Consider the following 26,002-nt stretch of genomic DNA (forward strand, 5'->3'; position numbering starts at 1 on the left):
CGTTTCAAAGAATCTCTTAGTAGAGTATATCCAACAAGTTGATTTTTTCAAACTTTACGCTTATTTTTTTTTATAATTGACTAGCCATCTGCAGCTATAACTACGGTTATTGTCTTATGTGCGAATCTAGAATCCCCCAAAATGTCATTAGAATCGTTGAGCATCAGATCCGACGTTCTCCTCGTAAGAGGAAACGAAGAACATTCCGTGTAACGGAGAACACAGGAGACGCGCGATACATTTACCGTCCCGGTTATCATCTCCGCGTCGCGATATTATTCCCGGCGCGGAAAGTACCGCCCTACGAGCGCATTAAGGTCACGAAAACCGTCTCGCCGTGTAATTTGTACAACGGTAGGAATATTCGAGTACGTAAAGGTAGCGAAGAAACCGTCGCGGCGCGGTCGAGTTCGTCACTCTCTAACGACGATATAACTTCGACTTTATCTTCCCGTAATTTAACCCGGTACATCTTCTCGCGGTTTTTTACCGGTCCCTCTTAATGCACGGGACGGCTCGCCGGCTAATTGCACGGCGCGGACGACGATTGCGAAAGTTCCGCGTACCGAGAACAAGAAAGTCGCGACGGCTAAGGGCAGGTAATTGAAGCGCAATTAACCGCGTTAAAACCCCCTGGAGTGCTGATTAGGGGTTGCGTGTCGTGTCACCGTCGAGCAGAACCATTCTAATCCATGCTCGCGTCGTGCTTCTTAAACCGAGTTACCCACCTTTCGACTTTCCAGCGATGTTCGATACCTTCGAATCGAGGCGTCGAAAAAAATAAACTCGGGGTCCTAGCCCTTGGTGGATTTAATTTTCCGGGTATCGCGAACGACTGGGTGAAAAGACGGGGGGCGTAGTAAACTTTTGCGTTCTTCTCCGTTTCGCGAAAGCTCTTTAAATGGGTCTGAAAGTACTATTAGCGTTAAAAGCCAGTTACGGGGCGGGAACGGCCAGGAGCGTTCGACCGGACTTAGCCCGGCACGGTTGAAAACGAGATACGAAAGTGCTCTTCGGGACGCGTCTCTGGCCGTCGCCGCGGCGCGGATACGCGCGCGTTCCGCTTTTCGGAATTAAAATTTCAAAGGCACGCGAGTCGAGCCACCGAGAGACTCACCGACATTTTCCTTTCGTTCAAAATTTATGTAGCCGCTCGTCGACGACGTTCAACGGGCTCCTCGTTGGATCCTCGCCACGAAAAGCCATTGAAACGTGGTCGTTTTGTAGTCGGCGGCCCGAATTTACAGGCGAGAGGCCGTCGAGATATCGGCCCGCCCGGGCGCGAGATGTAGGGGGTCAGGGGTGAAGCTACTTATTTAGAATATTGCCGGCATACATTTGCATAAATTTAGCGCAGGCCCTGCGGGCGTTCTTGGTCGGCGTCGCGCCCCTCGTTATAGACCCGTGGAGACCCTCTTAAGGACCAGAGATAGACGCGAACCCTACCACCTGGACCCCGCCTCTGACCCTGCACAACACCATTGTCTCGCTTTGCCAGCAATTTATTGGGACTTGCCCGTGTTACTGCTTGCCAAACACTCTCACGGCCATCGGTCGGTCTTTTTAGAACCGGATCTTTCTATACTTATATTTACGTAAAAGTGCTGAAATATTTGGGCAAAATTAAAAAATTTTAAATCGTTCTGAAAAAATTATCTTTGGTTGCGGGGGTCAATTACAATCATTTTTGGTGAATAGACATACCCCCCAATTTTTACGCACTTTCGAGGAAAAAATTCTTTATCGAAAATACTCTGTCTGACCATACGTTGATTCATTCCCCTAAAATTTTATACGTATCTTTAAAACATCATAACTCCTGAACGGATTGAAGGATTTTAATGTTTCAAAAAGCAAATAACGCGTATTTTAATCAAAAATATATAGAAATTCTAAGAATATTCGAAAAGTTGCTCCTTAACCCCGTGAAGCAACAAAGACCCCATAAAAATGGTCCAATTTACAAACGACCATAACTCCTATAATAGTAAGTATATTTAAATGAAATTTATTTCTGAAGTAGAGTTCATGAATACCTACAAAAAAGTATTAACCAACTTTCGTGTAGAGCGTCAAACAAATTTATTAAAAATCAAAAACTAATTTTGAAGAAAAATCCACCAAAGGTATGTGTTAAAATTTTTCGGTGAAATTAAAAAATCTCAATCGTTCTAAAAAAACAATTTTCGTTTGCAGGGGTCACTTACAATCATTTTTGGTGTATAGACATAACCCCGAAATCCTACTGATTTTCGAGGAAACAATTCGATTAGGTGAACAAGTTTTTTAGCGAAAAAAAAGAAAATTTCAAATCACTCTGGAAAAATTATTTTCGATTGCGGGTGTCAATTGCAATCATTTTTGGTGAATACACATACCCCCGAAATCCTACTTACTGTTGAGAAAAAAATTCTCACGATACCATATTTATTTACTGACACGATTCTGTATGTATGATTTATTGTTGGAAAAGAAAAATTCAGTTTAAGAATAAAATAGCATCATCGATAACGGAATGGTGGACATATTCAAATACTTTTTGCTTAGTCACGTGCTATACAAAATTTGGCCAAAATGTCTGATCCAACACGAGTATAAGCTCCTTTCAAGTGTAATCTTTCTTGCACCCTACAATACATTTGGTATACAGTGTTGGTTCCAGAAATATATTTAAATTGAACAGATCAATACTGCTGTGCAAAATGGAAAATTGTCACAACCAAAAATTATTAAAGACTTTATTTTAAATAGAATAAGTTCATTCGTGTATTTTATATTTTTTATTTGTTTCTTGATGTTGAATCACACTGTACTGATACTACGATTTCTAGGGAACCTTGTATAGTAATTTGTTACGCATTTCCTCCGTTACTGCGAGAGATTTGCCACGTTCCCGATCTTTTTATCTGGGGCTTTTAACATGAGACAACACGACACCTTAAAAGGGTAACCGAATATCTCAGCTGGCGGTATCGCGACACTTAAAAAGGTGTAACCGAATAGCATGGCCGACGTTATCGCAGCTTCTACATAATCAAGTTTTTTCTTGAGCGACTAAATAATAAATTGCCGTGCTAACCATTATTGGAGCCATAGACAGAATTTATAAATTCTATTTACGAATAATGAGAAGAAACTTTAGACCCATAAACTAAATTCCATTTATTAATAGTAAACATTGCAATCCATTAAGAGATGTTTAATTTATGAACTAGACTAAAATTCAGGAATAAAATTTGCCTATGACGTTTTTAGTTTGATATAGTTATTATTATCATTATCGAACGTCTTCATTATACACATAAGTGCAGTATACGTATATTTTATATAAAAGCAATTTGCACAATGGCGAGCCAGAGGCTACTTTTCAACCTAACCTTAAAGTTATTACGCAAACACAAACAGATTAAAATAATAGAAGGAAGACAACGTAGGGGAACGAATGAAATAGGATGGAAACCAGAGGTAGAAAAATTAGATAAAGCGTAGGCGAATACAAGAACTGGTGGTAATATTGGGAAAAAAGATAAGAAAATGATGCCTGGAATTTGAGAGTACGGTGAAACGAAGTTGAAATAGATAAGTCTCAGCGCGTAGAGAATTCACAGAATGATACGAAAGATTGGCAAAGTAGAAAAGAGAACCAGTGTCGAATGTTTCGAAAATTCGACAAAAAGTAAGAAAATTAAGTCAGCTAGATTTTCCAAAACAATGCATTTACAAAACGTAGGATCGTTGGAGAGGGTGTTTTGTACATTACGGACCTAATAGAATCGTTGTCTCTTCGAAGTACGACTGTTCGATAATTGTGAACTGTAGGATGTTGTGCCCAACTCATCGTACGATATAACTATGTTGGATGACATTACGACATGGCCGTATACCATCGTTGCAATTTCATGTTCGATTATCGGTACGATACATCTTTACGTTTATGGCTCCTATTGCACGAACGATGAAACATTCTACGGGGAAGGTCATTATCGAAAAATGGCCATTTTCAACACTCGTTACGGAAGACAAATTTCTATCTAGTATGCGGACGCGTAAGAAATCACACGTTGCAATAAATATGCTGACAATTGGATGAGATAAATTTTATTATTTTTTTTAAGCAATGGCAAAACAAAAATAAAAGTATAGTGCTCCTCCGAGTTTCTTTATTTATCCGCTGCTGAATCGTGCCATTAGCCATCTTCCAAGTTTCGATATCTTCCCACTATTGTTGCAAACGTTCATCTATACCGCACTACTGACTGTCTTTCAATCTTCCTGCTATTTCTTCGGTAGTTTTGGAAGGTCTAAATCACAATGCATTAGCCATCTTCCAAGTTTCGATACCTTCCCCCTATTGTTGCAAACGTTCATGTATACCATACTACTGACTTTCTTTCTATCTTTCTGCTGTTTCTTCGGTAGTTTTGGGAGGTCGAAATCACTGTTTAGGAATTTCGAAAACCTACAAATATTTTTAACGGTGTCTGTAATTGTACTGTCATTTAAGAAAATTCATTTTCGGTTACGAGGACGATTATAATGGAGGACTTATTTATTGCTCGCGTGATGGCCGAATATTTCGGGGTCCCGGTGCCGGGTCGGCGCGATGCAAATTCGCGGAATGGCGGATATTGGTCGGTGTTTCGCGAGTCGCGTACGCTCCGGTAAAGGTGGCGAGCGGGCGCGCGAATAATCGCGAGATCGACGGGTTGCGCGTCTCACGGATTTTCGGGCGCTGCCGGCGGTACGCATACATATTCAAATTGAATTATCCGCGCTACCAGACGCGTTGATTCGAAATCGTTCGACGACTCGATCTCGCTCCGAAGCAGCCAACCAGCCACGGCGCACTCGGTTTACCGAAACCGTCGTGCACCCTCGCCATTGTCCCCGAGCCTCCTGGACTTCCCCGACTAATGGAAATTCTCGCCGAGAAGTTGGTTAAACGCAGTCGCTTTGCATACGTATCGAAGCTGAGCCGTGCAATTTCGCTGGATGCACCTACTCGCGAGTGGCTCCTTCGCCCACTTCTAACGCTCACCATCCTGCAAGCTCCCACTAATAAACGTACATTTAATAACATTACATTCTCCGATATTTTCCTGTGCGCACGAATTTTTACGTCTATCTGTTCACGATCGTACTTTTGAAATATTTGTTAATAAGGGAAGCGTATCTAATAACGAACCCTTGAAGAGGTTTAAAACACGAGGTTAAAATAAATCATGAAACTGTCATGTAATTTGTCTCAACAAATGCTATCATAGTATGAACAAAAAAATATATGGTTCCATTTAAAAAAATTAGCCCGACCCACCGCTCCACCTATTAAAAAATTATTTACACCACATAATTTGCCCCTTTAAATGAAACAACTTTTGTAAGAACACTTTTTAGATACCTTCAATACCTCATGATATATTCCACCATTCGCACTTAAACGTAACACCCTGTATATTTTGCTAAAAATAATATTAATGAAATGAATTGAAAATATCGGTGACCACTACACTCGAAGAATTATCGATTGCATTAATAATGAGTAATAAATTAAAAATAATCGGAGATAAACATAATTCTATTATATTTCGATAATAAATACGATAAATAGAAACACCCTATAACGGTTTATCTGCTACGTTTATTCAATCAGACAGTGACTCGTTCAAGCTTTCATTCGCTTCATGTAAACCGTAATTTCGTTTCGTCGTTCGCGTTAGAATTCCCATCGAACAAATATCAGATGTTTGAAATTTTCCCACCAGCAGATATTTATACGCAGCGTTCGTTTTAAGAATCATTGCAGTAGCTGCTTTCGTAGCTTAATTTTCACGATCTATCGTTATTCCTCGCGATGTAAACTCGTGACTGCGTGTTCGGTCGTTTCGGTAAACTCGAAAATATTCGATTAATATTAAGTTCCCCAAAGTTTGTCGCCGCAACCGCGAAACGAGACGATAGTGAAAATCGAGGAAAAAGTGAGGGACGAGGAATAACGAGTTCTGTTTCGCGTTACGTCGTCCGGAAATAGTTTTTTCCGTTTTTTGTTCACGGTGCTCGTCGGTTTTTCGTTACTTATCTCGTTAAAGAAACGCGAGGAGCGGATAATCCGCGAGCGTACAAATCGCGACTACGAGAGACGCTGGTCGGGGCTTTTCAAAGTCGTAACTTTATCGCTGAAGATGAAGCAACGAGGATGGAGAGGGGAGGGGGCGGGGAGGGCGAAAGCTGGTCGTGTTCGCAGCGGTAGCAGAGATAGGATAAGTGAAATAGGACGGTAAGGGGTAGACTCTCGGCGAACGAGGATGACAGTGGAGACGAAGTTGCAAAGTAATGGACGCTTTAATTCCAAAGGAGAATAAATTGCAATTTTTTCCAGCGGCGACAAGTTGCGGTCGCGCTGCCCCGCCGCGCCGTTCGCGTTAAAAATCCCGGAATTCAATTAAACGCGACCGCGACCCGCAATCCCGAATTGACATCTTGAAATTTCATATTCGACCGTGCCCGACGAAACGCCCAACGGATTATCGCGCGATGTTTTCGCGAACGGAATCCGGAATTTCGAAAATACCAGTCGCGGAACGTAAACGGGGGTTCTCGAGGGCGCTTGTTGGCTCGAGTTTTTCCACGGTATCGTTGCAGCTTCGAAACTGCAAAACCGAGGGAGCCACGAAAGTACCATGGGATTTTTGTTAACATTTTGCTGGTTTAAAATATACGGAACTTCGACGTTTGCGACTTTTATTCGTTCGAGAGCAAACGATTTATATAAGTAAATTTAATGCACTTTTAAAAACGAAATTCTGTAGTTTCTGTAATAAACCATATTGAGGGGTTTTAAATTACTTTTAAACGATTTTGTATTCGAAAGAAAATTTATTTTTAATTAAATATTGTGGTTGAAAATGAATTTAAATGTATACGAAAGTATAGTTCATAGTTCGTAAACGATTTTGGAATTGACAACGAGCTGTTAAAGGTTACGTCGACTGTATCGTTCCACGCTTAATTACTTGAGTGAGTCGATAATAGAAATCGATAGGTATCGCAATCATTTGAATCGTTTCATTTATATATTTGAAACAGTTTTACGAACCCACCAATGTATTAATTTAAGCAACGACTGTATCCGCAATTTCCAATTTTATGTAATGTAATGCATTACTTTAAATGTATATGCTGTTTCATTGAATGATACGATAATTTGAGTAATTACCCAGAAAACAGAATTTCAATATGGAGGAACGAGTGAAATGCATTCGAAATATCGATCATCGCGTACGAAAAGAAAAATTCATATTTTCGTGAATATATTAATTAAAATATTCGCAGTACGCGTTACCGATGAAATTTGAATGAACAGAATTTCGTTTAATTTGTACTTTATTGAAGATATGTTTATTTAACTTTCTAAAATCGCCTCGGAACGTGCTATTCTGTAAAAATAATTTTAACTAGATAAATATATTTTCTCTGTACCATTTTAAATTTATCGCTTTTCTCGAACGCAGAAATGTTTTTTTTTGTCATGGATGTATTCCGAAAAGTTTGAAAACCACTGCTGTCTATCGAATGCATTGATTTCCTCTTCACGCAACTCTCACTCTATAATATTTTGAAAGACTCTCTCGCTGCGACTCTATTTTCAAAGCTGACTCGCTCGTTCTCTTCGAACCGGACTCTCCATATGCACTCGAAAAATCCATTCTTATGCAGGATCTTTATGCACTCTAGTACAAGTGTTTCCAAACTGTTTCAACCGTACACCACTTTGAACTACCGATTCATCAATCGATGTACCATCAAAGAACCACCAAAAAGATTTTCAACTCTGAACTAGTAGCATAAATGTAAAAATAAAATACTCAACGCGCAAAAAAGTTAATTTCAAGTTTATCCATTTTACTCGAACTATTCTCTTTGGTTATTGTGGATTCTAAAATTAATCGAAATATGAAAAATTCCGCTGACATTAATCCAAAACAAATTGATCAAAAATTCTGCGTGACAAAGTCTTGTGGAAAATATTGTTTAAAATATGAGATTAAGCTGCTTTATATTTCTCGCCGGTATTATATCCAGTGGAATTTCATTCTCGTTGAAAAAGCTTGTCCAAATATAAAAATAAATATAAATTTTGTACTCTTTCGGTTTTATTAACAAAGAATTATTTTTTTATGCGTGCTACGTTGTCCTGAATAATAAATGTCGTGTGGACTCTCTGTAAACTTTTATTGATATCGTTGGTAGCAACTATGGAACTCGATTTATACAAACACAACAGTGGACAAAAATGTTCAAAATTTTATAAACGTAAAAAGTTGCTCTAGATTCCTCGCGTCGATAGTTACATTCGTTTCAAACGACTTGATTAACTGTTAATTAATATTTAAAATCATTTTTAAAATGCATCTTGAAAAACTTTGTTGTTTGATAAGGAAACAACTATTTTCTCTGCTTCGACATTCCTCGAACTTACTTTGTATGACGTTTCGGTGGCGTTCGAATTAATTTCAGAGAAATAATCTATTCGACGTTTCCTTGTCGAGGAATCCGATAGTTTCCTTTGGAAATTCTCCAATAGTTCGCCTTTCAAATCCCCGAGCTGAGTTTGTAAATGCCGTAACAGAAGAAAAAGTTTCGCGGAATGGTTTGACAGCTTTTCGCAGGGAATCACACACTCGGGAGAAGGTGGATTTTCTTCCACAGTCCCAGTTTAACTAAATCCATACTCGAGATACTTGGGATTGTATTTCCTCGTACCTACAGCTTTTTTTTAACATGGATTTGAAGTCTCAAAACAATCGTCTATGCTGGAGCACACTTCGTTTCGCTTATTTTTAATTTAATAGATTCTTAACCACTTATTCGTATTAAATAGCGATTTAAATTTAAGATTTCCCATGTGAAAGCAAACTCGGTAACATGTGAAACTGAAAGAAAAAAATCTATCAATATCACTCGCGAAAAATCAATCTGCAAATGGCTTCGTACAGTATCATCGTGTCGAGTGTCGTTAAAAGCTGTCATGTTTGCAGAATTTCGGTGTTTCTTTGTCTCTTTGACGGTTTTCCTTTTCATCGAAACTCAGCGGTCTGATTTATGATTACAGTATCTAGTAAATAGAGTACTTTGGGAGCCCTACTATGGTATAAACTCGAACCTTTAAACTCTGTTTCAAACAGTTTTCATTCACGCCTATTCGCGATATGTCGCACCTAGGGATACGCTTGATAGTTTCGGAGAAAGAAATTTGTTTATACGGTCCGCTGTTGCGAAAGCACATTGAAATCGCGTACCTCCAAGTTTCCGTAAAAATTCGGGGCCAGCAAAACGATGACCGAAATCACGAAATACGAAATACATCGTATTTCAATTTCAATCGATGTGACGTCGAATGGAAAAACATGATTTATTTCGTACTTGGGGTTTTCTCGGCCATTCCGTTGTCTGAGATTACTAAAAATACGATACCGCTCGTATAGAAGCGCACAGACTGTATAAAAATTTAATTTAATTTTTTCGAATGCACTCGGTCGCCGTCAAGCTTTGTTTTAAAAACAAAAAAGGGCCAGCTATTTCGAGAACTCGATTCCCGTCGATGGCACCGTCGCTGTCGTTTCGTCATATTTATATCGACCTATTCTTTGCCCGTGTTTGCAAGATAAATCGGTTATTTATACGATTCGGGTCGATCGTTCCCGCTGTCAGAAGTTTGCTATTTTTCCATCGCGATTCTTCGAACTACGGCCGTACTAATGATTCTCTCGCGACTCAACTGTTGAATCGAACGTTCATAATTTTTGTTTCGGTAGTCGACAGGAAATTCGAGAAAGGAAAAGAAAATTATTTAGTCAGCCGGGAAACTTTTAATTCATTCAGCGGAGTTCCGTGAATATTATCCAATGAGCTCGGTAACGTTTACGGGAACTTCGTATCGTTAACAACTTATTATAAACTGTCACGTTGCTGTCACTTGGGCTAAAAGATATCTAACTGTTCCGTTTATTTGGCAGTTGAGTATAAAGTACTTGATAATTACCATTGGACAGTGCGTAAAATAGAAGATATTTTTATTCGATAAAAGTTTTCAATATTTTTCAGCGTCTATTTGGTGTTCTGTTTATTTGGCAGTTGAGTCTAAATCACTTGATAATTATTCATCATTGGACAGTATGTAAAATAGAAGATATTATTTTTATTCGATAAAAGTATACAATATATTTCAACGTCGGTTTGGTGTAGCTTCAATATAGCGCACAGTTAGGAAATAACTTCGCTACAGACGCCGGAAATGATAGAAATTGTGCATAGTGTGCGCGTCATTTTGAGAGTTTCTCAGTGCTACAATTTTTCTGTCAAGAAGGAATCGAATGCCATGCTGACTGCTTAATCGAGTCGAACGTATGGAAAAACGCAGTTCGATCGCTATATTCTACTCGATGAAGTAGACAGAGTAACGTTCCACTGTTTCTTATTGACTATCGTGGAGAAATCATAGACGGTGGTTCTCGAAAGTATTCGCGGTTGAAACAGTTATCAAATGAAATACGTATGTTGCAAGTATTCAAATTAATATTGTAAACAGAGCGAGATGTAAGTGTCAAAATTGTATGAATAAAACTGGAAAGTAGCGTAACAACGTACGCAGTATTTATGAAATATTTATTTCGCGCACATTTTTTACGTGGGCCACGAGAGTATCCGAACAGATCATTATTATTTTGTTTTGAGTTTATCTGAAAATTATTCAATATTCCTTTACAATCTGAACAGTATACCTCAAATATAAATAAAGCAAACAAACTATTCGATCGATCCGAAGTTGTCGACGCAAATAAGTTATTAAAACGCGTACCAACGGGAAGAAGAACAAACGACACAAGGTTTTCCTGTTTCCTGTAAACTCTCCCGGAACTTTTTCAACAGGATAGTAAATACTGGATGCATTTGCTTCGAACCGTTCCGTAAAAGGTCCGTGACGGGAAGTAAAACATTTTTGTACCGGCTAACAAGGTTTTCGCGATCCTCCGATCGACGCGACGTTTCGAATCCAGCGGCGTACTTAGCGCGTAAAAATAATTATCCTCCGGGTCCGACATTATCTAAGGACTGTTTCGACGCGCTTAAAAAATAGACGGTAATATAAAACGCGACCGTAGGAATACTTTTCGCGTGTCCCCGGGAACTCTTCGGTATAAAATTACGGGTCGCGCGGAACGTATTAGCGGTCGCCGACGAAGAGAGCGCGAACGCAACGGCGTAGCAAGCAATAATACTTAAACGCCAATAACGGTCCTACGGTGTATAAATTCAATTTCACGCCCCGCTGGCGGACGGCGGAAAATTTTCATTATTTAATCCGGCCGGCCGGATTCTATCCACCATTGTTGGCGCGTTGTGCTCGTACAAACCGAGTAGAAAACGTCGAAGCTTTCGGGGAAACGAAACGAGAAGCCGGCCTACCGCGGTGTTCATCCGTTGATACGCGATCGTCGTGCTCGACGGAGGACCGGGAGGATCGCGGGGGTGGATCAGGGGGGTTGAAAACCCGTTTAAATTAATATTTGTCCTGCGCCCCTTCGAACCGACGGATCTCGACCGCGCGAAAAGCACGGCCGGATCGACGCCGGACCCGACGGTTTTCGATACGCGAAAATGCGAATAAGGTCTGCGCAATTATTTACGATAAACCTGCGCCCCCGTAATGTACACTCGACTAGGGCTCCAGCCGTGCCATTCCCGTCGCGCCTCTGCAACCGCTATCATTGCCAGCCTCCATTCTCGCTCGTCCCTCCTTCTCTGCGCCCGACCGAACGTCATCGTTCGTCGATGGGAATCCATCGCGCGTACATAAACTGCCGTGTTTACAATCGATGCCGGAGCAAAATGGCATTGACGCTGCGGCTCTCATCCCTCTCGCCCCTCCCTCCCTGTTCCTCTTCCGCTTAGTTTGCGCCTGCATCCACCTCGAACGAACGAACGGAACAGTCACGTTCGCGGACTCGAAAATTTTTACTCGTTTCGCGTGCTCTTCCGCCCCCTCTCGAAGTGGGAAAACAGATTGTCGCGATCCCTTCGATTCCGCCACGCGAGGGAGGTGATTGAGTAGATACTCATCGATCTAACTTAATTTTATTAAATAATTTGCACGTGTTAGAACTAGCCCTTTGCACTTGTATTTATATTTGAGAATTTGTTTATTTTATTTTATATGTGGGTAATTTGTACTGGAAATTTGCGCCGCGCTGCGGTTTTGTTAAATGTAAATTTATGTGCAAAAGGGTCGAAGGTGTTTTGTTTGTGAAGCAATGGGTAATCAAGGACAGCGAGATAACAGGGAGAACAAAACGAGTGGTTGCGAAGAACGGACGAGATTTGTATATAATATTAATTTGTGTAAAAAAATGTTGTGCTCAGTGTGTTTTAAATTCGTTTGTATATTTGTATCAAATACAATTTTCTTCCTTAAATCCTACATATACGGAGTGTTCGGCTAACCCCTGGGAAACATTTTAATGGAAGATTCTTGAGGTCAAAATAAGACGAAAATCAAGAATACTAATTTGTTGATGGAGGCTTCGTTAAAAAGTTATAGAAACATTTTCGGTCACACAGTATATTTTCGGTAAAGAATTTTTATTCTCGAAAATACGTAGGATTTCATAAAAAATGATTGTAATTGACTCCTGCAACTGAAATTAATTTTTTTTAAACGATTTGAAAATTTTTTTTTCGCCGAAAAATTTCACACCTACTTTTATTTTTTACTCGAAAGTGGGTAGGACTTCGAGGGTATGTCTATTGACCAAAAATGATTCTAATTGATCCTCATAAAGGAAAATAATGTTTTTAGAACGATTCGAAAATTTTTTTTTTCGCTGAAAAATTTCAGAGCGACCTGTCGATTGTTCTTAAAAATATGTTTTTCATTTTTAATTAATTTGTTTGACGTCCTACGGAAATTTTGTTTAGTATTTTTTTGTAGGCATTCATGAGCTCTACTTCAGAAAAAAGTATCATTGAAATATATTCACTATTGTAGAAGTTACGGCTGTTTGAATATTGGACTACTTTTATGGGGTTTTTCTCACTTTACGGGGTCAAGGAACAACTTTTTCAATATTGTTAGAATTTCTACATATTCTTCACTAAAATACACGTTATTTGCATTTTGAAACATTAAAATCCTCCAATTCGTTCAGAAGTTATGACGTTTTAAAGATACGCACGAAATTTTGTAGTGACATTTCTGGACTGAAATTATATTTTCAGTTAGGAATTTTTTTCTCGAAAATGGTTAGGATTTCGAGGGTATGTCTATTGACCAAAAATGATTGTAATTGACTCCCGCAGCCGAAAATAATTTTTCCGTGAATAATTTGAGATTTTTTAATTTAATTTTGTTAATAACTTTTTAACGAAGTCTCAATCAACAAATTGATATTCTTGATTTTCGTCTTATTTTGGCCTCTAAAATCTCCCATTAAAATTTTTCCCAGGGGTCGAACACCCTGTATATACACACACATTTAAGCAGACTCTAAAAGAAAACAATCTATGGTTGCTTCGCGGTCAGAATATACTTCGTATAAATTCGTCTTGTCCGACCTAACCCAATTTGAGAGACTGGTTTATCCGTACAACCTCTGACCAAGCTAATCAATCCGCCCGTAGCTTCGAAAATTCCAAATTAATTAGCGAATGGGCCCGCGAGGTGTACCGCGTTAAAAATCGCCCGCGTTGGAAATTAATCGCGCGTTAGTTTTTCGAGGATCGATCGTCGGCGTAATGGATCGATACCGTGATAGGTTCGACAGAGAGAATTTTATTCGAACCTCGTCCGAACCGGTCCGTTATCGGCTACTTTTTCAATTACGCCGCGGCAGGCTATAAAGCTTGCAACAGAGAATCGAGACTCTGGCCGAGCGTCTGGACGCGAACTTCTGCCACGGAGGCGTCGCGACGCCCCGGCGGGCGCCCAGTCCCTGCCAAACCGGTATAAACTTTAAGCATGAGATACGGCCTGTAAGTATTTTTGCGAGCCTGGTGCTATCTTTCGTTATTACGAACTTTCCGAGCGGGGAATAAACGTACGATCTTTATCCTGATTTTCGTCCGCGATGGGCCCGACCGCTCGATCCACGACGCCTTCGAGCGTGAATAATGAATACGCGAGCGGGGGCGAGGATTTTCGGGAGCGGACGACGACATTTTCACCGAGGGCAAAGACGACCCTCGAAAGTGGATCGCCATTCGTTATCCGCGCGGCGTCGCGACGTTGTGCCTCGCCTTTCGCGATCTAATTTTCCCTGGCGTTTAATCTTTGCGCGCGATTTCCTTGAAACGGACACGTTTCGTTCGTTTTGCACTCCGCCCTGAGGAAAAACCAGGAGACTCGCTGGCACGCGTCCCGAAGCGTTTCCCAAACAAGTCATCTTCCGAGATGAAAAGCGTTGTTAACGATAAATTTACTGGAACCCGTCAGTTTGACGCTTTGGAAAAATCGATTTTCATTTTCTTTCGCTGTCTCGTAACTCGAGATTTTTCAAACGCGCCGTTGAAATTTTACGAATTAATTGGATTATATAAATTTAATTGAAAATATTATGAACTTATAAATAATAGATTCAATGTATATTAATTAGGGATATATTATTGTAATAATTGATTTGATTAATTCATAGTTGTTGATGATCGAGCTTAAATGGTAATGATTAAATAATTACATATTGGCATTAACCCTTAACTGGCACGATACTTTAATGTTATGCTAATGGTACTACGGATGAATTTTCACCCACGTAATTATTATTATTGTGTAAGTTGTAATATTGGAAATAAAATGAAACACAACGAAGCAACAAAATTTCGTCGTAGCTTTTTAACTGCGTGAACAAAAAAATATGTTCCGTTTAAGAAATTCTAGCTTTCTTTTTACTCCTAACAAACGCTCTAAAAGAATTCGTTGTACGTGAGAATGCTAGACACCCCCCTGGGCCATTCAATTTAAGAGATAAATGAAATCGATATCTTTATTGGTTTCTGAGAAAACAGCTTGTAACACTTTATTTGGAACAGGTGGTACACTACATCATAAGATCATACCTCGAAGACACATACTTTCTCGTTAAAGACACCTTAGTATTCAGTAATATTCCCCATTAATCTTCATAATACTAAGTGGGGAACAGGTGTACCCCAGACATCCACTTCTTGTTAGAACTTCGAAAATGAATTTTTATGCACTTTCTCCGCTCTGTTGTCTATTAGTAACCTTTTTTTTCCATAGACCCCACTTGACAGCCTAATGGAGCACATGGACTCCTTCTCAAAATAACGTTCTTAAATATTAACTAAATCAATCTTTTCCAACCAGTGAAAATAAATCCCTGTACAAGTTTTCTTTTAAGGAACACTAGAATTTTTCGAAACTTCTTTAGTTAAACTCAGGTTCTAGCAAATTTTTGGTTGTGCAATAATTCGTCCTTAACAATTTATTATATAATAGTTATTGTAATGTTAAAGCATTGGAAATAAATATTTAATATGTCTCCCTTTGGGGATCCTAATTTTATTCATTGGGATACAGTTTACACCCGAATTATTCTTTTATCGACATAAAATAATGACGATAAAGTTAGCGGAGCTGAACGTAATCACAAAAATAATACAATTTTATATTGTAATAACACAAAAGGTGTGCTAGATACGACCGATAAATTATCAAAAGAATGTACAACACAAAGGGAAAGTAATTGCTGGTCAATGAAAAGCTTTTTCATGCGTTAGATATCGATGGCGTAGACGCCTATAAATTTTTAAATAATTTTTATTTGCGATTTGGTGAAAAGCTGATAAAAAGAAATATAATTCGTTGGTGTACTGCTCGCAAGTTGCATAATCCATTCCAATAATCGTGAAATTGTTTTTTAACAGCGATAAATTTTGTAACAGTAGCAAACAGTGCGTATATGTTACAACGCAAGAAGGAAACTGCTATTAAATTAATACTTGGAGTAAACAAGCAAATACCGAAAGCGAAACGGTGACACGCTTGAGCTTTGTTTGAAAATTATTCAGTAGTTCGTAAGTTTGTGAAACAATTAACAAGAAATATGTTGCAAATAGTTGTCGTAATAGGCTGCGTATAATAAAGGTATGCCCGTAATAAATAAATGCAATTATTGAACTGAAAAATCGAAACTTACTTGTTTCTAAAATGGAAAAAAAATTTATTTCAAAGGCAAATGATTCTATGGCAAATGGATCGTAAAAACGTGAATAATTTGGGTCGGAATCGGTTACAGTGGTAAAATGGATACGAAATTCATTCAATGGTAAACGAATAACAAAGCATATGTAAGTTTATTAAATAACATTGTAATAAATACGCGGAATGGATTACTAAAAACGGATTCATGTTCCACTCTGGTAATACTGCATTTTATCGAGCAAAAATTGTCGGAACATATTTTACAACAGAGAAAATATATACTAACGTGCGCGAGCAGTGTATGAAAATGTGAAACGATTTGATAACATTCGACAATTAAAAGAATCCATCGCCGAGAAGCGAAACAATTTATCGCAAAATACAATTCTGAAAGAAATGTCTGAAATAATTGAAAAACAAACGAGATTTTACACGTTGTTAACGTTAACTTAATTAATTTGAAGTTGCAGGTATAGATAAATATTTAACGTAATCATAAGTCAGCATAATATTCGATCGTATTTTCTATTAATTACATTTGATTATATGTATCCATAATACTAAATAATTAATATAACGTTAATTTTACTATTAGTAGTATTGTCATCGGAATGCTACGATTATATATTATAAATCACAAAATTATTGACTGTAAAATATAATTCTACGTAGGACAACTTTTCTGTCTTCGAAACTGTCCACTCTAAGTTACTATTTATTTAGGATTGACTGTTTGGACTGAAGTCTCTATTAGATTTAAAATTGTTGCTTTAATCGTTAACGTTATGAAAAATTTTTTATTTTGCAAATTTCGTGTTATCGTGTGCATATCAAAACCGACAAAATGTAAACGTGTTCCTTGAGCTTTCTGTACAAAGTAATGTTATTTCTAGGGTGGGTGTTCTATAATTGACATCATAATGAACTGTTATACACATAAGTAACAGTGTAGCCCGTTTCACGTAATCCACCCACGCGTTCAGCTGCCACAGACGGCTAATCTACAGTTTTCATGCTACAATGTTTGAATGCAGCCTACAAACGAAATTGGCAGCTTTCATGGCCGTTTTAATAATGCGTTTATAACAATTTTGCAAACCCATTCTTTATGAATGACGTTTTTTCAATTATACACGTTACAATAGATTTTCTGACAAAATTCAAATAGTTCCCTCGTATTTCTTGCCGAAGTATTTCAATAAAAAATATTTAAATGGCTCCAAAAAATGGAAATCCACAAATAAAACATTATTTGTTCAAGAACTGCCTAAATTATGTTGGTACACCGTTATGGTGCATCCAGTGGAAGTCCTAGTACCCCATGCAATTCAGTATTTTCGAGATATTGGCGAAAGAATGATCTGTTAATTCTCCCATTAAGGAAAATAAAGAGTTATCGAACATTGTGTACAAACAGTTTGGCAGAATCAATTATGCCAGCTCAATTTGTTATTAAAAGCACAACAATGGATACGACTTTAGAAAATCATGTAGAGCACGTGTTTATATAAACATTTTCCATTATTTTTCTGCCCCCCGATTCCAAGCTTATATACTCTAGAGCCCTTCAATACCATAGAATTTTACGTGAAACACGTTATATTGTAACTTCGATAAAACCTCCGAGATCGAACGCAAAAGATGATGAATTTGACGTGGAATCGACCATCGAGGACTCGTTAAAACGGAGTATTCCACGGCAATATATTTCGATCGAACGGGGAATCGTGGCTCGTCCATCGCGGGAGAAAGAATAGAGAAGAATACCGGGTAGAAGAATACCAAAGCAAGATTTAGTGGTAGGATTCGAGCTTGCGGCTGTTTATCGAGCAGCTCCTTAATATTCGATCGTAAATTATCATTCGAGCAGCAGGTGCTTTTGATGCGCAGTGCAATCCCGTTTCGAAACAAATCCAGCTACTGTTCTTCCGTAAGAAGACGGCGTGTGTACATCCTCACTCTTGTTGCAGTCCGTCTACAAACGTGCATAATATGCTTGGGAGGGATAGAAACGTACTTACGAATCACGTTTGGGGCTCATTTCAAGAATGTATAGTCCGGACCACGATGTACCGAGGTCGTAAACTAAACTCTTGAGGGTTGGGACCGACTACTGCTGCTGCACTTACGGCCGTACATGACATCTTGCTTGAGGTGCCTTTCTGAATCTCTGTCTGTGTCCGTAACTGCACTCCTTTTTTTCATTTTCTACACGCATATGTTATAAGCAAGTAAATTAAGATATTCAAGACTTGAGTAAGACCTTGACCTGTTACGATACCTCTAAAAATGGCGACACTAGATAAAACATTTCTTCGTACGGCCCTGACTATGGTCTAAGGCCCTTAGCTGCTCGCATTTCTGTCAATTCACTTGTTCCGGGAGCTGAAACGTGTAAACTTTGACACCTACTCGAGTTTGCGACCTCGCTATACCGTGGCCCGGACTATAACTATATTACTTTGACACTATTAATTTTCTCATACTAAGTTGTCAAGCGTAAGTTCGAATACTTTTCGATAGATGATTAAATTGAAATGAAACAAACACTGTACGATATACAGGGTGGTCCATGCAACTATTTCAGGTCATAACTCCGTTATTAGTGCATTGGCGAATAAAATATCAAAGGAGAAAGGTAAATAGTTCGAAGAACACTACATCTGTAGGACCTTAAATTTTGTTCAAATTCAACAGTGCATGTGCAATTACGGGTTGCATTTTTTCTTTAAATGAAAATACGTATTTATTGTTGCATAGATCCATTACCCTGTCCATTCTACGTAAAGAATTATTAAGGTATTGTGGCAAAAAAAAAATTACTAGTTTAGTACACATTAGTTTAAACACGCTGTGCCTTCTTCTCACGGGGGAACAGTAGCTCCGGGTTCGGTCGAGAAATTTTGAACGTTTCTTTTGCTGGGTCGTGTAAGCCCATAGAATTAAGAAATCCCCGTCGGAACGGGGCGCGCGGACTCCATTAAATTCATTTTACCCCCGATGGCCGGTTGTTATCCCGTGAAATCATTGGCCCCGGAGCGTTTGGAATATTTAAAAATCCATCGGTCGTCGCGCATGCCGCGAGCGTGCTCGATTAATGCACCTGTTACGAACTATTTCGGTATGATAATCATCGCGCGGCCGGCCACAATGCGACCCGACCGGATAGCAATAATCTCGAACGAGCGATTCGATCAAAAATTATCGACGGTTCGCCGATGGAATAATATTTACCTTAAATTGCGTTTCGCCCGTCCCCATGCGTCGCGCAGTTTTCGTGCACAGCCGATAGATTAGCGCGTTCGCGTTCGTTCCCGCACGAATTTTCGAGCCATCCACCGCGTTTCTCCCTCCATCAACGTCCCCCTGCGTTGCCCTTTCGATATCGCCCCCCCCCCCTCCCTCCCCTGCCCAATATAATCTTCTATTCCGCGATAGGCGCGATTATTCCGATATTCGATTGGATTCGATTCAACCGCGGAAACGTTACCAGGCCTCTCGACGATCGATCCTGTTTCGAAACGCGTACGCTCTTTTTTACAGCGCCAACGCGCGTCGATGGAGAAGCTACACGGATTACGGTGAACAGACTTTCGAGATTCTTGGCCTGGTAACCTCTTGATTAGATTTACAAAGGTAAATCACGAACAGTGGCTTTTATGTCAACAGTATTCCCTCGTTTATTGAAACTCTTTTTCCTCGCGCTGTTGCAGCGAGGCAAATTGGAAAATCAAGAAACCGTGTGTAATATACAGAGTGGTCCATGTAATTGTTTCAATTCATAACTCTGTTATTAATGCATTTACGAAAAACTGTCAAAGGCGGAAAGCGAATGGCTCGAAGAGCATTACATCTGTAGGACCTTAAATTTTTTTCAAATTCAACAGTGCATGTGCATTTAAGAATTGCATCCTTCCTTTAAATGAAAATGCATATTTTTTGTTGAACAGATCCATTCCCCTGCCCATATCAATTTTCTTTATATACCAAATTAATTGTATTTGTTTCTTCGGTGGTTTTGAAGAATTTATCAATGTATAAAACGAATAAAAATCAGATGAGATACGATCCGGTGAATATAGTAGGTCGGATATAATATCTTACAAGCACAATATTTTTTTAATAGGAAAAGATCTTTTTTCTAAGTACGAGCCATGGTTATTTCTTTCATACGATTGGTTTTAATTTTATTCAGTAATGAACAGTATTTTTCTATAGTTGCTGTTTAAAAACGATGTGTTCAAAAGACGTTGGAACGTCCGTTTGCTTTTAATTTTATTCAATAATGAATAGTATTTTTCTGTTCAATTTTCTATAGTTGCTCTTTAAAAACGACGCGTTCGACGTTGTAACGTCCGTTTAATTTGCTTTCTCCCCCTTTGCGATAGAATTTGTTTTCTGATTCGTGGACCCGATAGAGATCTAACCGGCGAAAAAGCGAGACCGTTCGCGTTCGGGTCGACGGTCCATGGAAGAGTGGCCATAAACGATCCGTACGATCGCAAAGTTTCGAGACCAATTTAGTGCTTGGCCAGTAGTCTCGCTCCAGATAGCACACGCCCTTTGGTTCGGTCCTTCTGTTTCCGACGAGGGCGATGTTGGCTCGCCCAGGGGTGGACCATGAGTAACTACGACGATCCGACAAAGGTGCACATTCGTCCGTCTTGAAACGAGCGTCTATTTTATTCCCGGAGCGAAAGCGTGTCGAGTCAGTTTCGGAGTTCCCGTCGGCGTTAAAATCGGACCGTTCGAGTTTCCGGGCGGATTTCAGGGCGTCGCGTTCGCGCTGCGGTCCGATTCGAGCTCGATTTCCCTGCGATAGCAAATTTCGATTATCTAGTTTACACGGCGGCTTCCACGGTATCGAATCCGCGGAGCAACGTTTTTCGTTTTTCAATTTTTTTTTTTTTCGTGTTTTATTTCTTTTTTTTTTAATACTATATCCGTAACCCGAACGACCGAGCTGTACGCGAACGCGAGAACCGATACTCTTTTCCTTCGACCGGCCGGAAATACTATATCTATCGGTGGCTCTTGTAATTTGCTTACTCCTGGCCAGCAGCGAGTTTCTTTCAGAGACGTTTCTCGATATACCGAGGGGTCTCTCGCGTTTATTAACTCCGGAGAGCAACAGCGGCCATCGAAGCGGCCCGAAGGGACGACTCGACTCTAATCAAAGGTTTCCCTTGATCTTGTGCTCGCAGATCCACCGACGTTCCTGGTGAGGCCGCAATCGCAGCAGGTGAAGGCAGGCGGAGTAGCGAGCTTCTACTGCACGGCGGAGGGTACGCCGCCGCCCAAGATCCACTGGAGGAAGAACGGAAAGAAAATTACCGGTAAGTTTTCGCTTTTTACCCTTTCCCTCTGCCGTCTGTCCGCTTCCGAAACTTTCCTACGAGCCACCGTTTCCTTGTCGGTCCTCCATCCGTCCCTGTCAACGTCCGCGTTTCTGTTTCAACCGAGGCTCGAGAGACTATTCGAGGGGTTTACCATTCGGATATTTGACAAATACACGAACAAGAGCCTGTACGAGTACTTGAAACTCGAACCGAGACAAAGCTCAGTTTTTTTTCGAACTCAAATATTTATTTATCCAGTGTAGCTTGAACGTTTGATCAAAGAACGAATTGAAGCTGTTAGAATGCTTGAAGATCTTGTATCTTAAACAGTTGCATTTAAATAGTATTCAAATAAATTTTGTTTTTTTTTTTAACGTTAAAAATACGATCCTGTAGAACTCTCTGTGACAAACAGGATCGGAGATATAGCGTATCAAAGTTTGACGAAAAAAGTATAAAAATCGTAAAATGCCTCATTTTTATACACGCTGCCTCGTCAAACGTGATTTTTTTTAGTCAAAGTTTGAAACGCTATATCTCCGTTTCTATTTGTCATAGAGAATTTTGCATTTTCTCGTTGAAAAAAAAAAATTATTTCACCTCTTTTGTCAAATTGCGGCTACGTACTTTACCGAGATATAGCGCGAAAATTAAAAAGTACACGCTTGTCGCCTTTTTTGTCGTGTTGATCTCTGAATTAATGTCTACAAATTTATATTAAAATTATACTCGCGTGAAAATAGACCGATTAGTACAATAAAATGACTCCTTTTAATTACCACATTTTTGTTAATTTCTCGGGTCTAAATTATTTTAAAAGCCAGAGGAAAAAGTATTCGCTTCTCTATTTTCCTGCACATTAAACGACAATAGTTTGATATTTTGAAACCATTTAAGGATATTGTCCCCTTGTATTTATTGTAATACTTATCATACTAATTCATATATTCTACTTTATTGAGAAATTTTTAAATCCATCCTAAAATATATGCTACCATCGTTTATGCAAAACTAAAAGAAACTGAAACGTATTCATAGATTTGAAAATATAGCCGACAGTAATATTTTATTAAATACTTCGAACAAATATATTCCAAAAGTTCCACCGATATTTAAATATGTTTTTGCAGTGTGATGGAGCTTACAATATTAAAGGTAGCGATGTATGGTTTTGGACGCTACTGGCTACAGTTCACGAAATATTTAATGTTAAAGTTTCCATACAGCAATATGTACCGTAGCATAAATAACTTTTCCAACAGCCATAGTTGGTAGAGTGTCTATTTTCCGTGCGCCTGTTATTTTTCACCACAGGTTCAAATACCATCGAAAAACGTTTTTGTTTAACTTTAAAATCTATAATTCTATTTACCTATATAAAGTTCAAGATTTATTTTACATTTATATTATTTATATAAAATTGTACAGTATTCGTTTCTGTCATAAATAGTACACGCCTGTGATGTTTTTAATATCTCGCGTTATAATTGTGTTAGCATAAACGTTGTGAATTGTGTGTAAGGGCTGCCTTGTACGTAAACAAAATTTACATTTAAATAATGTCAGTCGATTCGCTCGGAATAAATATAGACGTACGAATGGAGGCAAAGACAAATATTAATATAAACTATAAAAATGCGTAAATGCTAACAAAATTGGATTATGTGTGTATTTCTACTAGTGTATGGAACCTCCAAGGATTTTTTTTGTTTTCTATTATCTTTTAATTTTAGTTTGCGATAAATTCTATCATTTCTGTTTGCATACATTCTTGTAACTCTTTTGCATTTTCAAATTACCTTCCCGCTTCATGCACTGCTCGCGATAATAATCCCCCAACAATACTCTGCTATAGTTAGATCGGGAGAGTACGTTGGCCATTTCAGAATACAAGTCTTTTCTTTTTAAAAAGTAATCTTGCATAAATTTCGTTGTAAGCACAACAGCATTGTCTCGTTAGAACACGTATTCTGTGCAAAATTTTTCATTCGGTCAAGGTAATTAGCACTGTTCATTTTTCACCAAATAAAATGAATGGTTTTCCCCCAATAATCGATTCCTGCCCATATCATTATTCATACTTCGCTTTTTCGGCGTTCGATTTTTCTGTTCGTTATTAGCTATTTGATTATACATATAATGATAATAGTACACGTTGAAGTTTCCTTCTTTTGTTGTAGAACCCACAAAAACAAAAATTTATTTTCTACACAAACATCCTGTATTTAAATTTCAATTCATTTTCAATTAAATAAAGAATTTATAATCCAGTTTTATCGTACATCCGTCGTATAATCGATAGAAATTGCTAAAACTTCTTTGGGTGCATAGTGTCAAAGTAAATTTAAAAATAAACATACAAGACAAAATAAAGTACAATAGTCGATAGCGTAATTAGTTCCGGAGATATGACGATTTTAGTTTCAAGTCGATGGGGTGGCTAGTTCCGGAGATACGAGGATCCGAGCGTTTGTTTACGTTTCATTGATGACACCGGCGCGAGGTCAATGACGCACCAAACGAAGATAGAGATAGTCGAATTAAAAAAATTACCCTTTCATATTGTTGCATGGACTCTCGCGACCAGGTAAAATTGGAATGGTGCGCGAAAGGACGCTTTCCGAAGAGTATATTAATAGTATCGGAATAGTTGGAAAAAATGAATGTTGGATATAGAATGTCTATTTCTGGTCTGATGTTGCTATTTACATTGGTTATGTAAAGTTTTTATATTTTTATTTTACGCTTTAATAGATTTCTATGCGGCAGAGAGCGAGGCACAGTGGAATTTTAAAAATTACGCTTTTCTTTACACGATGATATCTCGAAAACGGAAAGTCGGATCAACATAATCCAAAAGCCATTTTAAAGGGGAAGCTTTGCCGCTTCTAACTGTGGCTCAATTTTTAATAAAGCACTAGTAGTTTTGGAACTGTTTTTGTTTGGTCCAAAGTTCTTATATTTTTAATACACGTTGTTAGACGTTCTAATACAGTTCAAACTGAAGATTCTCTATATATTCCCTTTTTTACGGCCTTTGAATTCTTGGCGGGCACGTCGAACGCGGTAAAGGGTTAATATCGGCGGCTCGAGGCTGTTTTTCCAATCGAAACTCGTCGGGAATGGCCGCGTCGAATTTCACGCGGCAAGATTCCCATCCTCGAGCGAACAGACGGAATCGAGCGCGAATCCCGGATATCGACTTACCGAATCGGGCGAGACTAACAGCGGCGAACAAACACGCGACGCTCGGTTTACGCTCGGCCGAAGCGACGGCCAAGGATAATCGAATCTCTCTCGAGAGAGAATTGCGACGAGTCTACTTTGGCGAGTCGCGAGGAACACGCCCGGAGACGCGACGATCCCCGGCCAGTTTCCGAAACTCTTGAAACCGGACCCGCTTCGACTCCTGGCAACAGCCGGCGCGCTTCCGGGACTCCGACGAGCGCGAAATTTACTTCGAAAGAAGAAGACGAGAACCGACAACTCGACGAAAATGCGACGTCGTTGCGAAACAGAAATCGGAACCGGAAGCGAGCTAAAGAGTCGGATTACCGTACGATTGCGATCCTCGACGCGAATGGCTGAAGCCAGGATTCTTTGTTACGATACTCCACCCGTTGCTTTTACGGTAAATTACAACGGTAATTCGATGAATAAAGGGTTGGGTATTTTAACGCGTTATACAAACTGTTGCAAAATATAGGTAAAATTAGTACTGTGAAGAATCTATGTTACTGCTAAAGAAATAGTAAATGTTGATATTGACCGAACGAATGCAAATTCTGCATAGATGATGACTGTACAGGAATGCTTGGATAACTGCGAGTCATTTTCGACTGGATAAGTGAACGGTAGTCGTCCTTACTACAGACTCCCCTTGACACGCTTCGAAGCTCAACGTCGAGCGGACCGTGCAGTGCGACCTGATCTGGGCTCGAATATCTACGAAAGAATGCATACATAGTACATAATGCAAAGATGAAACTTTTTTATTTGTATTTTTGCTTTAATGAAACTTTTACCAATGTATTTGCGAGAGTTTTACGGCTAAAATAAGACCAAACACGATATAATTTGTTTTTAACCTGCTTCTAATAAAGTACAAAATTGTGTTAAATACGATTAAATACACAAATATAATCCAAGTTATACTGTGTTTGGTCTTTTTTTGCATAAAATTTACAATCTGCCTACAAACAATAAGTAAATTGAATAGGTGATTAATAATAGGTCTTATTTTAATCAGAAAAACTTCAAAAATATATTAATAAAAGATCCATTAACAAAAAATAAATATGTTTCACGTTGTGTTGTTAGTTATTCTTCTCTGAGCTCGACAAGATAACGAAAGATAATGAACGTTTGAAAAATGCAACAAATTATAAATAATACCGACTGTGTTTCGCCTTTCTAGACCAGAATAACCCCTTAATCGAGTTTGCCAACG

At 38.9% G+C, this 26,002-nt stretch overlaps 1 protein-coding gene across 12 annotated transcripts in view; it reads left to right on the plus strand.

Annotated features, from left to right (window-relative positions):
* LOC122402145 (tyrosine-protein phosphatase Lar) overlaps positions 1 to 26,002 on the plus strand; it is a 564,511-nt gene that overhangs the window by 360,791 nt on the left and 177,718 nt on the right. For all 12 annotated transcript variants that reach the window (XM_043404713.1, XM_043404716.1, XM_043404711.1 and 9 more), the window contains one exon: positions 21,418 to 21,549. In XM_043404713.1, the coding sequence (XP_043260648.1) occupies positions 21,418 to 21,549 (132 nt within the window). The remainder of the gene's footprint in view (positions 1 to 21,417; positions 21,550 to 26,002) is intronic.

The sequence above is a fragment of the Colletes gigas genome, unplaced genomic scaffold (genome assembly GCF_013123115.1).
Source record: "Colletes gigas isolate AHSC1104 unplaced genomic scaffold, ASM1312311v1 Colletes_gigas_Sc00033, whole genome shotgun sequence".
Lineage (NCBI taxonomy): Eukaryota > Metazoa > Arthropoda > Insecta > Hymenoptera > Colletidae > Colletes > Colletes gigas.